General features: G+C 40.3%; 1 protein-coding gene across 6 annotated transcripts in view; it reads right to left on the bottom strand.

Annotated features, from left to right (window-relative positions):
- Positions 1-18,118, bottom strand: part of KCNIP4 (Kv channel interacting protein 4) — an 856,975-nt gene that overhangs the window by 134,478 nt on the left and 704,379 nt on the right. Inside the window, exon 2 of one of the 6 annotated variants that reach the window (XM_006874342.1) lies at positions 1,268-1,277. The exons of the other annotated variants lie outside the window; for them this stretch is intronic. Within the exon in view, the coding sequence (XP_006874404.1) occupies positions 1,268-1,277 (10 nt within the window). The remainder of the gene's footprint in view (positions 1-1,267; positions 1,278-18,118) is intronic. 6 annotated transcript variants of the gene reach the window in all.

Here is an 18,118-nt window from a genome sequence, read left to right as displayed (position 1 = left end):
GGAGAAGAGCGGAGAGCGGGACCCCCTACCCAGAGAAGCAGTGATGTCAGAGATGGAGGCAGAGATGATGAGATGACGTGGAGAGATGGAGCAGTTGGGGACTTTAGGCACAGAGAGGGTGAGGGGCTCTGTGCTGATGACAGGGGGCAGGCTTATGGGGCATACCCTTTGGTTGGTTGATGATGCACTGAGGGGACTGTAACCATGGCAATGAAATGATGTACAAAAGGTTGAATATAAAACTAATGTTCTCCCATGTAAATTATCACATAATTCACAATAAAACATTAAAAAAAAAAGTATTTGCAATAACTCATTGGTGTTGCAAAATTCTATCCTGTGACCTTAAGCCTTATTTCTTTTGTTGTTGTTGTTGTTGTTAAGTGCTGTCGAGTCGATTCTGAACCATAGTGACTCTGTGTAGGGTTTCTGAGGAGCAGTTGGTGAGGTTGAACCACCGACCATGTAGTTCAAATGCCTTTGCAGTCTGGAACATTGCCACACCAGGACTCAGGTGCCAGCAATTAAGTGCCTATTCACAATAGGTTGCATCATCTGCAGGTTGTTGAGTCTTCCTTGAATCCTGCTGCCAGGATTGGGATGGAGTATCATTTGGAGGTTTTACAGCATTTTTGTTTTTGTTGTTATTGCTTGTTTTTATCTACTTGGCCCTCAACAGTCCATTATTCCAAGTAACAAGGTGCAAGAATAATACCAGAAAAGTCTGTATTCCTTAACTTCTCTGCCTAGATGTGGATTCCAGACTATTGGACTCACTTTTTGTCCCTGAAGAGGATTCATAAATTCTCAATGACATGCATATTATGGACTAAATTGTTTCCCCTCAGAAATATGGGTTAGCCTCCAAACCCCTAGACCTGTGGATGTAATCTTATTTGGAATAAGGTTTCCTTTGTTATACTAATGAGGCCCTATCGGTTAAGGTTAAGGGAGTGTTCTAAACCTCATCATTTGTAAGTTATAGAAAGGGTTAAAACCTTAATTTCTTCATCAGAGCTTGGCTGAGCATGATCCTGAGTAAACATGGCATCACTCCACCCAGGACAATGTAAACTCACTTATGTGTGTGACCATTAGCAAAACTCAAGACCATTCCTCATTCTAGGGCAACTGTGGCCAATCTGAGGCTCTCTGGCTTCCATCGCTGGAAACAATTTGCCTCATTGTAGATGGTATTGGAGAACAAAGACGACTAAAGAAAATCATTGTTCAAACTGAAAATCATTCTGTGGGGAAAATGAGATACTTGAGCCTGGCTTTTTGTCCTTTATTTGATTGTCCCCTCTGGCATCCATTTATGAATCTGATTTTATTTCTATTCTCCTTTTGAGTCATTTTCTGTGACCCTGGGTCACAGTCAATATCAGAGGCAATGTGCTTTGGTGGGTTTGTTTGTCTGAGTCAATGGAAGAAGAGAGGGGCAGGAAGGTCAGAAGGCAGAGAGAGAGAAAAGGATAGAGTCCAACTAAGACCAATGCCATGTCTATACAAAGAAGGAAAAATCACAATGATTGAATCCTAGTATTCTAACCATTTTCTCTTGTTTACAATGCAAAAATTAGCTTCAGTCAACAAGGCTCTAATATTGTGCCTTAATCCACGAGTGGTTTGTGCTATCAACATGTTCCCAAGATGAATGGAAAGGGTTGGAGTGGGAGGGGAGGACAGTGAGAAAACCAGCAACCAGAATAAACAAGCTGGATTGTCATTTGGCACTAAAATAGAACATTTTTTTATAGTAAGCATTTCACACGAGCTCTGGTAGCGTAGTGGTTACGAATCGGGCTGCGAACCTTAAGGTCAGCGGTTCGAAACTACCAGCTGCTCCGCGGGAGAAAGATGAGGCTTTCTACTCCCGTAAAGATTTACACCCTTGGAAACCCTGTACAGGGTCGCTATGGGTCAGAACCGACTCGATGGCACTTAACAACAACAAAGCATTTCACATGACAATTACTTTGTAGACAACTTGTGGTTTGCTTTTTGTAATATTTCAAAAAGCTTTCCAATGAAATTTCAGCTGAAAACTTGCAATGGTTTTGTTAACTGCAGTTGTGTGCCTGTGAAATTCCAATAGTATTTGGGGCATCCAGGAATATCGAGTGTGCAGTCACTGGGGAGCCCTGAGGCGGCAGTGGTAGAAGTATTGAGCTGCTAACAAAATGTTTCTGGTTCAAACTCACCAGTCACTCTGCAGGAGAAAGATGAGGCAATCTGCCTCTGTAAAGATTTATAACCTCAGGAACCCTATGGAGCAGTTCTCCTCTGTCCTATAGGGTTTCTGAGGCTGGGGTATTATCGGGCATATGAAGTGTGCATTAGTTTCCTAGGTTACATTAACAAAGTACCACACACTGGGCAGCTTGCAAGAATAGAAATCTGTTATCTCACAGGTCAGTAGGGTAGGATCCCAAACTGAGGTTGTTGGCAGGACCCACCTGTATTAGAAGGTCCTAGAGGGAGAGCCTTCCTTGTCTTTCTAACTTCCAGTAGCCTTAGCTATTCCTTTGCTTCTAGCTGCAGCATCATATGCCATTCTTCCTTCTCTGTGTCTCTGTAGCTCTTCTCTTTTATAAGCATGCCACCCGTATTGAATTTGGACACATTCTACTCCAATGTGGTCTCAATGAACGGATAACACCTTTCAATGCCTTCCCAATGAGATCACATTTACAGGTACCTGAGTTGAAGACGTATATATTTGAGAGAGACACAATTCATAGATCCTCAGTAAGATGTAATGACATATTGTCTGCTCAAACAGCAACAATTGTGAATATAGCACAGAACCAGGTCATGGTTGATTCTGTTGTACATAGGGTTGCTGTTAGCCAGAGCCAACTCAACAGTACCGAACAACAGTAACAAAAACAAGATGCAAAAAGGAGAAAGCAGGTGTTGAAGAGGAGTTAAAGATGTCTGCTCTGGGATGCAGTATCAACAAAAGGGGCAAGAGGGCTGATGGGAGAAGCAAGAACAGTGCTGATATGTCTGATGAGGGAGGTATATCAGTATTAGTAATAGACATGTATAGCCTTCTGCAGACTTAGTTTCATCCTTGATCAAATGGGAGTAAAAATACAACCTAGCTCTTAGGTTTTGGTGAAGATGAAACGACATGATATGTTTAATTTATTCTGTGCAGTACCCAAGAGAGGAGCTCTGGAAATGTAGTGATCATGAGTCAGGCTGTTAATTTCACATTCAGCAGTTTGAAACTAGCAGTAGTTCCATGGGAGAAAGATGAGGTTTTCTGCTCTCAGAAAGATTTACCGCCTATGCAAGGTCGCTATGAGTGGGAACCTACTCCATGGCATATAAGTACTACCGCCAGTGCCAATATAGTGCAACAAAATTAAAGCAGTGTCCTGGAATACTTTCTGGCTCCTGCTCACCCTATGTGTGTCTGTGTAGAAATGTGCTCCATAGAGTTTTAAATGGGTGAGTTTTCAGAAGTAGATCAACAGGAATGTTTTCCAAGGTGCACCTTGTTGTACTTGAACCTCCAAACTTTTGGCTACCAGATGAGTCATTGTTTATACCATCCAAGGACAACATATTTAAATACCTAATAACTGTGGCAGTGTTAATTAGACCTCATGCCAAAGCCAGGGAGGCGAGGAGTAAAGAAACATGCACACACCAGAAATAATGTCATATGATGGCTTCTGAGTGCATTTTATACAGAGCTAGTACCATCAAGTGAGTTCCAATTCATAACGACCCTGTAAAGGGTTTGCAAGGAGCTGCTGGTGGGTGAGAACGGCAGGCCTTATGGTTAACAGCCCAGTCCTTATCCTACGGCACTAAGGAAATGGATATAGATATGGATTTTTAAAAATCAGCATGATGCATGAGAAATCCACTCATCTTACATAGTAGTAAGTTTCTCAAATGTTTGATGAAAGAAGCAAAAATATCCTGACACCGAGCAGCCTGCGTATCTTAACAAGACAAATTCCAAATGGACTGTCTGCCTGCAGTATCCACTGATACAATCACAATCCATTTTTTCACCAGCACATGCTCATTAGTTAGTTGGGCCAGCAAGCTCCTGGATTTGTAGTTACTCATCTTGTCATGGGGCTTGGGTGGAAAGGCAAGGGCCTGCCAAGTAACCCTCTCTCTGTGCTGTCGTGGGTTAGTGTCAGGAAGCTGCCAGACCCCTTGCTGTTTCATTTTCCCTAATTCTCTTCTTTAGAGCCTTGCCCATAAAGTGTAGTTCTGGGACAAACCCAGCAGTATGAGCATCATCTATGACTTTAATAGAAACGAAGAATCTCAGGCTCTACCTCCAAAGTACTGAAATGAACTCTGCATTTTAGAAAGAGCTCCTGGTGATGCTCATTAATGATCTAAAGGACTGACCTGAAACGACGTCACATAATAGGTAAAGCATCGCTGTGTTACCGCAATGATCCTCTCACATCTTTGCTCTTTGCATGGTTCTGGATTTGGGTTCTTAGATGGAGCCCTACAAGGAAGTAGATGAAGCCCTACACCCCTCATCACGGGCCCTACTGACCCAACCTTCAGTTACCAGTGACCACTGATTTAACAGGAGAGCAACAAAGCACTTGGAAATAGCATGAATTTGGGTACCAGTTATCTCAGACTCTCCATCTTTGAAAGTTGGACATGAATAATGAATAAGGAAGACCATAGAAGATTTGATGCATTTGAGTTATGGTGTTGGAGAAGCATAGTGAAAGTATCATGGACTGCCTTGTAAACAAACCAATATGTCTTGGAAAAAGTACAGCCAGAATGCTCCTTAGTAGCCAGGATGTTGTTGTTGTTGTTATGTGCTGTGGAGTCGGTTCTGACTCATAGCAACCCTGTACAGGGTTTCCAAGGCTGTAAATCTTTATGGGAGCCGAAAGCCTCATCTTTCTCCCGCAGAGCAGCTGGTAGTTTCAAACTGCTGACCCTGAGATTACCAGTCTGATTCATAACCACTGGTGAGATTTTATTTCTCATACTTTAGACATCATGAAGGACCAGTCCCTGGAGAACTAGATCATGCTTTGTTATTGGAAGATCAGTGAAAAAGAGGAAGACGTCTGATGAGGTGGATTGGCACAGTGGCAGTAGCAATGGGCTCAAGCTGTGAGGATGGCTTGGATCAGGCAGAGTTTTGTTCTGTTGTGAATGTGGTCACTATGGGTTGTAACTGACTTGAAGGTATCTAACAACAATAACAACATTTTTGATTGTTATGGTGGTTATGTGTTGACTTGGGTGGGCTATGCTTCTCAGTGATGTGGAAGACACTATTTAATACGCCCTCATTTTACAATCTGATGTGAGCAGCCAGTGAGTCCAAAAGGGAGTTTCTTGGGGGTCTGGCCTGCCTCCAGTATGTACAATGGTTGATCAAGCAAAGGTCACTCTCTCTTGAGCCTGTACACTTCTCATTTCCTGACCTCTGGTTCTTGGGATATTGTTGCTGTTTTTGTTAGGTGCCATTGAGTTGGTACCGACTCACAGGGACCCTATGCACAACAGAATGAAACACTGCCCAGTCCTGGACCAAGCTTACGTTTATTGCCACACTTGAGCCCTTTGATGCTGCCATATTGCCAATCCATCTTGCTGGGGTTCTTCCTCTTTGTCTCTGAACCTCCAGTTTACCATGATATCCATCTCCAGTGACTCCTGACAATATGTCTGAAGTATGAGAGACAACTTTGGCCATCCTGGCCTCCAAGCAGCACTCTACCTGCACTTATTCCAACACAGATCTACTGGTTCTTTTGGCAGCCCATGGCACTTTCAATATTCTCCTCCAACACCATAACTCAAAAGCATCAATTCTTCTAAGGTCTTCCAGTGTTCACATGCATATGAGATTATTGAAAATGAAGTCCTTGACAATTTCAATCTTTTCTCCATTGATAAGAATGTTGTTTATTGGTCCTGTGGTGAGACTTTTGTTTTCTTTACATCGAGATGCAATCCATACCAAAGGCTATGCTCTTTGATCTTCATCAGTAAATATTTTACATCCTCTTCACTTTCAGCAAGCAAAGTTGTATCATCTGCATATCACAGGTTGTTAATGAGTCTTCCTCCAATCCTGATGTCATGTTTTCATATAACCCAACTTCTCAGATTATTTGCTCAGCATACAGGTTGAATAAGTATGGTGAAAGAACACAATCCTGTCACACACCTTTCTTAATTTTAAACCATTCAGTGTTCCCATGTTCTGTTCGAACAACTGCCTCTTGGTCCAGGTACAGATTCCTCATGAGCACAGTTAAGTGTTCTGGAATACTCATACTTTGCAATGTTGTCCATAACTTGTCATGATCCACACAATTGAAAGCCTTTGCGTAGTCAATAAAGCACAGGTAAACAACTTTCTGGTATTCTCTGCTTTTATCCAAGATCCATCTGATGTCAGCAATGATATCCCTCATTCCATGTCTTCTTCTGAATCCAGCTCGAACCTCTGGAAGTTCTCTGTTAATGTATGCTTGCAGCCATTTCTGTATTACCTTTAGTAAAACTTTACTCTCATGGGATATCAAAGATATTGTCTGATGTTTTCCGTACCTCTCTGGAATAGCCACAAATATGGATATCTTCTAATCAGTAGGCCAGAGAGTTGTCCTCCAAATTTCTTGGCAGAGATGAGTGAGTGCCTCCTGTGCCACTTCACTTTCTTGAAAAATTTCAGTTTGTATTCCATCAATTCCTGGTGCCTTGTTCTTTGACAATTCCTTCTATGTACCTTGAACTTATTCCTTCAGTATCATTGGTCCTGATCATATGCTACCTCTTGAAACAGTTGAACATCAACCATTTCCTTTTGGTACAGTCACTCTGTGATTTCTTCCATCTTCTTTTGATGCTTTCTGCATCACTTAATAATATGCCCAGAGAATACTTCAATAACAAAACTCTAGGCTTGATTTTTTTCTTCACTTCCCCCAGCGTGAGAAATGCTTTTTGGTTTCCTGACTCCAGATCTTTGCAAATTCTGTTGTAAGATTTGACTTTGTCTTTAGTTTCTCACCCGACCCACAAATTTTGGGTTTGTCATCCATGCAACCAACTGAGCCATCTGAAGCCTCCAGCCTGCTAACTTAGTCACGGATTTGAAATATGCCAGCCCATACAATTTTGTTAGCCATTTCCTACAAGTACATTTCTTTCTCTATAGCAATATATATACACTTCACTCATTTCACCATTCTAGGAAACAGAGACAAAGACAGACTTCTATTAGGTAATCAACATGGAAGAAATCAACTCAACACTGTTATCATGCCCCTCTCCCTCCCAAGTTCAGTCAATAGCTTCTGCAGTATCACTTGTCACTATTGACCCTTTCTTCATCTCATCACCTACTGAATCGGGGAGGACACTTAATGTAAATTATCCAAATAGTTTTGTTCTCTGAGATATCTTGATTTACAAATCAGAGACAGTAAAGTAATCATCTCTCTGTGTTTGAAGAAAGGAAAATTGTAGGATAACTTGGGATAATCATTCTCACTCATAGGCTGAAAGACATAGAAAATGAAAAGAAAATATAGCACCAGAAATATGAATCTCAATTCCTGACAGTTCTCCAAAATTAAGTTCACTTGTACTTTCTGCTTTTGGATTCCAAGAAGCACTTTTTATCCATCAAATCATTTTTCTTTACTTGTTTAAACTAGTTTAAATTCCTTGAATCTACAAAGTCTTATCTGAATAATTAATTATAGTTAACATTAATATGACTATAGCTAGATTATCAACATTATCATTATTGGATTATCTCCTATACAAGCCTAGCCTTGTACTGAAATTCATTGTTATTGTTAAATGCTATTGAGCTGGTTCTAACTCATAGCAACCCTGTATAGGATTTCCAAGGATTTAAACCTTCACAGGAGCAGAAAGTTTTATCTTTCTCCCACAAAGTGGCTTGTGGGCTTGAGCCATGGACCTTGTGGTTTGCAGTCTAGTTCTTACCATACAGAGCCAAAGCAGTCCATTCAAATTTATTAGTAGCTAACAATTTTCTAAATTGTAACAACACCAATCTTCTGAATTATAAACAAAAACAGGAAAATGCCATCAATCTGTGATTACACAGTCATAGATGGATTGACCTTTAAAGAATTAACTGAAAAGTCAATTGATGTTGTTTATTACCATGAACATGTGGTTGCTCCATAGAGTAAACTTTGGAATATGAAACACAAGGTTGACTAGCTTACTAGTCCTCCACAGGAGGAAGATGAGACTTTCTGCTCCCACAAAACATTTAAAAAGGCTTGGATACCCTATACAGGGTTCCTATGAGTCAAGATTGAATCCATGGCACTTAGCAACAACAACCATTACCAAGCATGTTTTTGTTGTAGTTGTTAAGTACTGTAGAGTCGGTTCCGACTCATAGTGACCTTGTACAGGGTTTCTGAGGCTGTAAATCTTTATGGGAGCAGAAAGCCTCATCTTTCTCCTGCAGACCGGCTGGTAGTTTCGAACTGCTGACCTTGAGGTTAGCAGCCCGATTTGTAACCACTACACTACCAGAGCTCCTTAGCAGCTGTCATTTCCAGAGTACATTTGATGCATCAACCACAATGCCTGGGAGGGTAGGAATTGTTTCAGCCTTCAGGATCAAAAGTCCTACATTATTACTCACATTTTGGAGCAGATATAACTGCTGTCAAAAAAGTAAACTAGATAAAAAAAACAATAAATCCTTATTGTTGTTAAGTGACAACAAATTGGTTCTGACTCAGCGACCCTGTATAGGGTTTGAACTAGTGGGTTTGAACTGCCAACCTTGTGGTTTGAAGTCCAGTGCTGATCCTATAGTGTCACACCAGATGTCCAGGTAAGAAAGTAGTAAATTATAAAATAATATTCATAATCCAACTTTCCCACTTGCTGTCTAGTCTGAGAAATTGAGTGGCATTCCCCCTCACTTTCAAGGTGGGAGCCTGTTCTCCTTTCTGTGATACCATCTATGCTTTGTCTTTGCTTTTAAATCATCTGATTGCTTAAACCATTATCTCTCTGGCTGCTTGTGTGTGCGTATTGTGTCTACGCCCTACCAATTCTTTGGAAGGACAGTAGGACTGAACCAAGAAGGACCATCTCATTCATCCACTAGGTGGGTAATATTTTTGGTGCCAGAACCTGAGATCCATTTGCATACTTGCAGAATTCCCAGGTAAGTTCCCCACACTCCCTTCTCCTTCAACACTAAAATGGCCTGTGTCATATGCTCTAGATTCAGAATTTTGCCTTGAAGTCAGGATGCTGACATTTGTCTTGCTTAATTTAGAAATATCATCAGAAAAAACTGACTATAGATAAGGACATGTGTTTGATCACATAGAGAGAGAGTCAATGACTACCAGGGAGCCCCTTTTTGAGATGGACTGACACAAAAGCTGCAACAATGGGCTTAAACATACCAGCAATTGTGAGGATGGCATTGTTTTGTTCTGTTAGCTCTTAGGTTGCCACAGTAAGAACAACAAGATGTAAGCCTAGAAGCCCATCTGTTAACTAATTTTATCTGCTAAAGAATTTGAGACACTGACTTCTTGAAAACCTCAAACTTTTCATTAAAATCTTCACTGTCTAATAATGTATTAGATGTTTGACATTGTCTTGTTGTCGCTGTCGTTAGGTGCCATTGAGTTGGTACCAGACCTTATGCACAGCAGAACAAAACTCTGCTTGATCCTGAGACAACCTCACTGTTGTTGCCATGCTTGAGTCCATCGATGCTGCCACTTGGCCAATCCATCTCGCTGGGGGCCTTCCTCTTTTTCGCTGACCCTCCACCTTACCAAACATGATATCCTTCTCCAGCAACTCGTCCCTCCTGACAATATGTCCGAAGCATAAGAGATGAAGTTTGGCCATCTTGGCCTCAAAGGAGCACTCTGGCTGTACTTCTTCCAATATGTATCTATTGGTTCTTTTGTCAGCCCATGGCACTTTCAATATTCTCCTCCAACGCCAAAACTCAAAGGCATCAGTTCTTCTACAGTCTTCCTTACTCACTGTCCAGCTTCCAGCTTTTGCATGTATATGAGGTTATTGAAAATACCATGGCTTGGGGCAGGATTAGTCCTCAGGCTGACATTGTCTAGGAGCAGGTAATTCAGTTTTCCATATCAATGATAATTGTATGTCAAAGCTTATTACTCCCATGAAAAATAGGACAATATTATAGATCACGTATCATTTCAAGGTTTTAGTATTGAGACACTTGAGACTTTGAGAGATGAAGTAACTTCCTTAAGGTTTCCAGCTTAGCCTTTGTAAATCACACTCATCTGAAAAATGAGGCTAGATCTGCACACTATCACTCTCCTCTAAATGCTCTTTGGAGACTTTGAGTAGAAGACAGAACCTTTCTCAAGTTGCTGTGAAATTGAAATTTCATATGCATCTTTACAAAAAGTTGGTGGACAATGTGTTAGGGAGAAACTGCCTTCTCCTTTTAGAGCTGTGGCCAACAACAGAGACAAGGATACTGGGGATACTTCCCAGGAAAGCAAACTTTATAAACAAGAGGGCTAGAGCAAGTCCAAGTCTTCTCAAGTTGCTGTGGAATTTTAAATAAAAATCTCCCCATCCCTGGCAGGTATCTGGCTGCAAAGACTAACCCTGTGTTATAATTTTCTAGTGTAATGAGTTGGGACAATGTTTCAAAGGAGAGGAACTAGATCTCAGATGAAGAATTGAACGCCTTGTAAGAAGTTATTTCATTTCAAAGACGTAGAAACTCAGTAGTTTTGCTCCAAGGAATGGCAGTCATTGTGAAAATAAGTGGAGTTTTCTCAAGTTGAAAGTTTGAAGCAGAATTTAAAAAATTGTGGAGGTTGTATAAAGGACTGTAGAGACTTGGCAGCTTCAGAGACGGGAAGATGCTTAATGATTGGGATGCTGGGAAAAATGTTCTCTTTTTCTGATGAAAAGGTCAGCTCTAGGGCTCAAACATTCTCTATTTTGGAGACTGAATTTGCCTTGGCTGGGGCACTGTGCCATTGTTTTTTCCAAATATTGCTCTACAGCTGCAAAAAAAATTCATGTTTCAATGTTCAGTTCAATTGTGTAGAGAGTTGTAATTTAGAGAAATTCAAAGGAATTTCTCTTTTTGCTGAGAAAATAATGTTGGTGAGGTTAAGCCAATTCTTAGGAGAGGAAGAAGGATTCATAAAAAGACAATTTACATTTCTTGGCTGGAATTTCAACAGTAAAAATCCTGAGAAGAAATGTTTATGTAAACATATAAATAAGATAATTCAATTATAGTGAATTTAAAAACATAAGCTCAAAGTACTCTAATTGCTATAGATAAGATATTGTCTTAGAAGAGTTATTTCCCTTTTTAACAACTCCCTGTGAGGGTTGGTGTGGAGAGTGAGTGATAATGGAAGAAGCAGCTGCTAAGGCTGTTGTTGTTAAGAACTGTTGAGCCTGTTCCAACTCACAGCAATCCAGTATATGGTTTCTAAGAAGCAAGTGGTGAGTTTGAACCACTGACTTTGTGGTTTAAACTGATCTTGCACTTATTCTACAGGCTCCCAAATAGGACAAAATGATTGATCTGAATTTTCAAGAAAAACGAAGAGATTATTCTTAAATTAATCGCCATGTATTTATGATGGGTTGGTGTTCATGGGATTAACTGAAAAGATTAACAAAGGGAAGTTAAACCCCTTCTAACTAGTACATAAAAGCCAAGTCTAGGCTATCAGTCAGTGTTCCCCCTCACTTGTATGGTGGAAACCTGTTCCCCTCTCTGTGAGAATATCTATGCTTATTAAAGCTGCTTGCTTAAACCACTGTCTTTCTGGTTCCTTTTATGTGTGTATTATACCTATGTCCTACTTGCTTCTCAGAGGGACAGTAGGACTGAACCAAAGCATGTCATTTTATTCATCGGCTTTGTGACATTTTGCAGGAAGGAGCCTGTTTTCTTTTTGCGAATTTCTATGCTTATTAAAATTTCTGCTTGCTTTAACTACTGTTTCCCTGGCTCCTTTTGTGTGTGTACTGTGCCTACCAATTCTGTGGAGGGACAATAGGATTGAACCTGGGTGCATCATCTCATTCATCCCCCCGTGACATCATGATGTTACTTATTGGCCCCGTTGTGAAGGTTTTTTCCTTTATACGGAAGTCTAATCCATACTGAAGGCTGTATTCTTGATTATTTCAGTAAGCGCTTCAAGTTCTTTTCATTTGCAGCAATCAAGGCAGTATTCACTGTATAGCTCAGGTGATAATGAGTCTTCCTCTTTTCCTCTTTGTTTTCAACTTTTGCATTCCAATTGTTGCAAAACAGAATGAAATACTTTCTGGTCTTGCACTGTTCTCACAACTACTGTTGTGTTTGATAATGTTAGTGGTTAGTGCATTATGTGATTAATTATCTTATTGATTTTTCTTATCACTGACAGTAGTCTTCTTCAGAATTGATCTTGAAATGTTCTCCTTAACAATGAATGCAGCTGCATTTCTCTTCTTTCCCTGCATAATAGACCACAGGATTGTTAGGTTTAAAATGGCTAACACTAGGCCATTTCAGCTATCTAATGCCTAGGGTGATGATCTTTGTGAACTCCATTTCATTTTTAGTGACCTCCAATTTTCCTAGATTCATACTTTGCACATATCATATTCTGATTATTCACAGATGACTACAATTGTTTCTTCTCATTTTGCGTCATGCTTTACTCTATTCAAGTCATTAAGATCAACTCTGCTTTGAGGATGTAGCTCTCCTCAGGTGTATTTTGAACGCCTTCCAACCTGGGGACCTCATCTTCTGACACGGATCTGCTGCTATTGATAAGGTTTTTAAGCCAACTTTTACAAAAGTGTACATTACCTGGTCCTTCTTTTTAGAGTCTTATTTGGGAAACTTCACTGAAACCTGTTCATTATGGGTTACCCTCCTAGTATTTGAAATGCCAGTGGCATAGCTTCCAACAAACAATAATATGCATGACATGTTTGTATGACAAACTGACAGATGATAGTGGGTTCTAGTGTTTGAATACGATTTCTAGTGATCACAGTGCTTCAAGTATGACATTATTCACCTAGTTTTAGGGGTTGTTAATCTGAGGTTCAGAGGGAATAAAATGATATTTCAAAAGCAACAGAATAACCAAGTTAAAGGGACATCCCTCAAAAGAAGAAAAGCAAAAACAAACAACCTATTACGATCAATGCTTGTTGTTGTTGTTGTTGTTGTTAGGTGCCATCAAGTGGGTAACAACTCATAGAGACCTTATGCACAGCAGAACAAAACATTGCCTGATCCTGGGCCAACCTCATTATTGTTGCCCCATTTAAACCCATTGATGCTGCCACTTAGCCAATCCATCTCGCTGGAGGTCTTCCTCTTTTTCTCTGACCCTACACCTTACCAAACATGATATCCTTATCCAGTGACTAGTCCCTCCTGACAAGATAGCCAAAGTATGAAAAACGAAGTTCGGCCATCTTGGCCTCCAAGGAGCACTCTGAATAAACTTCTTTCAACACAGATCTGCTGGTTCTTTTGGCAGCCCATGGCACGTTCAATGTTCTCCTTCAACACCATAAATCAAATACATCAATTCTTCTATGGTCTTCCTTACTCACTGTCCAACTTTCGCATACATATGAGGTTATTGAAAATACCATGGCTTGGGTCAGGCACACCTTAGTCCTTAAGCTGACACCTTTGCTCTTCAACACTTTTTAAAGGTCTTGTGCACCAGATTTGCCTATTGCAATACGTCATTTGATTTCTTGACTGTTGATTCCCAGGGTATTGATAGCTGATCCAAGAAGAAGAAAGTCCTTGACAACTTCAATCTTTTCTCCGTTGATAAGAATGTTGTTTATTGGTCCAGTGGTGAGGCTTTTTGTTTTCTTGACATTGAGATGCAACCCATACCGAAGGCTGTGCTCTTTGATCTTCATCAGTAAATGTTTTAAGTCTTCTTCCCTTTCAGCAAGCAAGGTTGTATCATCTACATATCGCGGGTTGTTAATGAGTCTTCCTCCAATCCACGTTTTTCTTCATAAAAGCCAGGTTCTTGGATTATTTGCTCAGCATACAGTTTGAATAAATATGGTGAAAGAATACAACCCAGTCGCACACCTTTCTTAATTTTAAACCACTTAGGCTCCCTGTGTTCTGTTCGAACAACTGCTTCTTGGTTCATCTACAGATTCCTCATAGTCACAATTAAGTGTTCTGGAATACTAATACTTCACAATGTTGTCCATAGCTTGTCATAATCCACACAATTGAAAACATTTGCATAGTCAATAAAGCACAGGTAAACATCTTTCTGATATTCTCTGCTTTCAGACAAGATCCATTGGACATTGTCAATGATATCCCTTATTCCACGTCCTCTTCTGATTCCAGCTTGAACCTCTGAAAGTTCTCTGTTAATGTATGCGTGTAGCCATTTCTGTATTTCCTTTAGTAAAACTTTACTCTCATGGAATATCAAAGATATTTTCTGATGATTTCTGCATCCCATTGGGTCACCTCTCTTTGGAATGGGCACAAATACGGATCTCTTCCAATTAGTCATCCAGATAGTTGTCTTCCAAATTTCTTGGCATAGATGAGTGAGTGCCTTCTGTGCCACCTTACTTTCTTGAAAGATTTCTATTTGCAGTCAATCAATTCCTGGTGCCTTGTTCTTTGCCAATTCCTTCAATGCACCATGGACTTCCTCTTTCAGTATCATTGGTCTTGATCATATTCTACTTTTTGAAATGGTTGAACGTCAAACATTTCCTTTTGGTACAGTGACTCTGAGTATTTCTTCCATCTTCTTTTGATGCTTTCTGTATCATTCAATAATCTACCCAAAGAACACTTCAATAATGAAAGTCAAGGCTTGAATTTTTTCTTCAGTTCACCCAGCTTGAGAAATGCTGAGTGTGTCCTTCCCTTTTGGTTTTCTGATTCCAGAGCTTTGCACAATTTATTGTTGTAATATTTGATTTTGTCTTCTTGATCTGACTTTTGAAATTTTCTGTTGGGCTCTTGAACCTCCTCATTTCTTCCATTTGCTTTAGCATTGGTACACTGGAGAGAAAGTTTCAGTGTCTCTTCTGATATCCATTTTGACCTTTTCCTTCTGTCTTGTCTTTTTAATGACTTTTTGCTTTCTTCTGTATGATGTTCTTGATGTCATCCCACAACTCTTCAGGTCTTCTGTCTTTAGTGTTTAATGTGCCAAATCTGTTCTTTAGATGATCTCTAAATTCTGGTGGGATATATTCGAGGTCATATTTTGGCTCTCGTGGATTTGTTTTCATTTTCTTCAGCTTCAGTTTGAATTTGCATTTGAGTAATTGATGGTCTGTAGCATAGTGGTTATGAATTGGGCTGCGAACTGCAAGGTCAGTAGTTCAAAACTACCAGCTGCTCCGCTTGAGAAAGATGAGGCTTTCTGCTCCTGTAAAGATTTACAGCATCGGAAACCTTGTACAGGGTCGCTATGGGTCAGAACCGACTCGATGGCACTTAACAACAACAACAACAATTGATGGTCTGTTCCACAGTCTGCCCCTGGCCTTGTTTTGATTAATGATATGGAGTTTTTCCATCGTTTTTTCCACAGAAGTAGTCAATTTGATTTTTATATATTCCATCTGATGAAATCCATATGTATAGTTGTCTGTTATGCTGTCTAAAGAAGGTATTTGAACAATCATTGATTTTGCAGAAGTCTATCATGCGATCTTCAATATCGATGCTAGAATGCTGGAATTTGGCATCAGTTACAGTTTTTTAACCTAAAATGACAGCTGATGAAACAAACAAGCACAGAATGTTTTAATAAACAAATATGGTTAAACTCCCACCATAAATGATCAGAAGAAAAAGCTTCTTCTTGAGGATCAGTGAACACTAGCCTTTAGCTGTTAGCATAGCTTGTCAGTGGATATGCCCAGCTCTCACAACTGTACCAGCCCTGCAGGGCCTTCTTGGATGTTGAAATCCTACTGACATAGTGGCTGACTCATAAGAACATAACTTCTTCAAGTGCTTAGCTCTGTTTTCAAGGTTCTCCAAAGGTGGAAGAAGGAATGATCAGAGCCCAAGTAGAGGAACTGCTGTAATGCAATAAAGAAACTACTGTTGGTGTTCCTGGCATAACTTTACTACTTTGTTCCTCATAATTTTAACATCTATCCCATAGACTTGAGTTCATCTCCTGAAAAATTCAACCCAAAGTACAATAGATACAAATTGGGACTATTGCCCTATTCAAAAGAATATAAAAAAAATTTAAAACATGAAAAATTGCTAATCCCATGAACACTATCATGACGAAAAGGAGTCCTAGTGGAACAATGAGTTTTGCGTTGTGCTGCTAACTAAAAGGTCTGCAGTTCAAACCCACCAACTGCTCCACAGTAGAAAGATGAGACTGTGCACTCCCATAAAGATTTACAATCTTAGAAAGCCTAAGTTGTAGTTCCATTCTATCCTACAGCGTTTGTATGAGTAGGAATGGACCCTGTGACAGAGGGTTTATCACGTTACATGTTCCAGAATAATAAAACAAGCTAACATAGTTGGGTATTTGTGGTGTTGTTGTGAAGTGCCGTCAAGTCGATTCCGACCCACAGCGACCCTGTGTAGGGTTTCCAAGGAGAAGCTGGTGAGCTTGACCCACTGACCTTGCAGTTCAAACGACTTTGCTGTGTGACGCATTAGCCCACAGCGCCACCATGCACTGGGTATTTGTGGTACTATGGGTTAATACGCTAGACTGCAAAGTCAGTTTGAAAAATAATGTCGGCAGTTCAACTCACCAGCCGCTCCTAGGAAACCATATACAGGGTCATTATGGGTTGGAGCCGGCTTGACGGTACTTAACAACAACAACAATTATTTTACAGAGTCCTGGCATGGCGCTGTAGCGTAATCACTGCACTAGTAATCACAAGGTGGGTGGTTCAAACCCATTAACCACTCCTCAGAAACCCGATACAGAATTGCTATGAATCAGAATTGACTCACTGGCACTTCACTGCAACAATAATTATTTTACAAGAAACGCTGGTGGTGTAGTGGTTAGGCCTCGGTTGCTAATTAGACGGCTGGTGGTTTGAACTCACCAACAGCTCTGAGAGAGAAGGATGCAGCAGTCTGCTTCTGTAAATGTTGCATTCTGCCCCTGTGGGCCAGTTTTCCTCTGTCCTGCACATGACTATGGGTTGCAAGCAACTCAGTGGCAACAGGTTTGGTTTTTTAAAGAATATTTTACCTGAGTCTTGGGTGGTACAAAAGGTTGACACTTCTAGCTGTTAACTGAAAAGTTGGAAGTGATCTACTTCAGAAACATCAGCCATTTAAAACCCAATGAAGCACATTTCCACTCTGACACACAGGCAATCACCAAGAGTTGGAAATCACTCGATGGAGCCAGCAACACAAATTTCAAGAGACGAAGCAGTCTTGGCCTTCTTCACCTCTCAACTGCAAAACTAGTCATATGTGAGTTCTCTTTTTTATTTTAACTAGAATTATATCCAGGCACTGGGACCCTGGTGGTGCTATTTGATAAGCACTGGACTGCCACCACCAGCTCCTCAGAAGAAAGATTAGACTTTCTGCTCCTTTAAAGATTTTCGGCCTTGAATACCCTATATATGGTTGGTATGAGTCCGACCCAACACACGGCAGCAGGTGTTTTAGCTATAACCTTAGGCGCAAAAGTTTTTGTTGTTATCACTACGGTTACAGCGATTGTTTAAAACCCTTGATCATTTGAAACTTGCACAACTGTAGTAGGTTTCAAGTTGGTCTAACAGCCTTTGCTTTTACTCTTGAAATACTGTTTATTCTCTCAGAGAGATTTTTCCAAGACATAAGTAGAACATAAATTCTCTTGGTGATCTCAGTGAGTCTCATGGTGATAAATAAGGTCCAGGTATTGATGTAACCAGTATTTATTGCTCAGACTGATCCTTTTCTCTGAATTCTAGTCATTCTTCTTGGATCAACTATCAACACTCGCGGAAGTAGCAGTCAAGAGATCAGACGACGTATTGCACTGGGCAAATCTGCTGCACAGGAACTTTTTAA

Source organism: Chrysochloris asiatica, unplaced genomic scaffold (assembly GCF_000296735.1).
Source record: "Chrysochloris asiatica unplaced genomic scaffold, ChrAsi1.0 scaffold00270, whole genome shotgun sequence".
NCBI classification, from domain to species: Eukaryota; Metazoa; Chordata; class Mammalia; order Afrosoricida; family Chrysochloridae; genus Chrysochloris; species Chrysochloris asiatica.
Note: the sequence above shows the minus strand (reverse complement) of the source record. Positions and strands in the feature narration are given on the sequence as shown.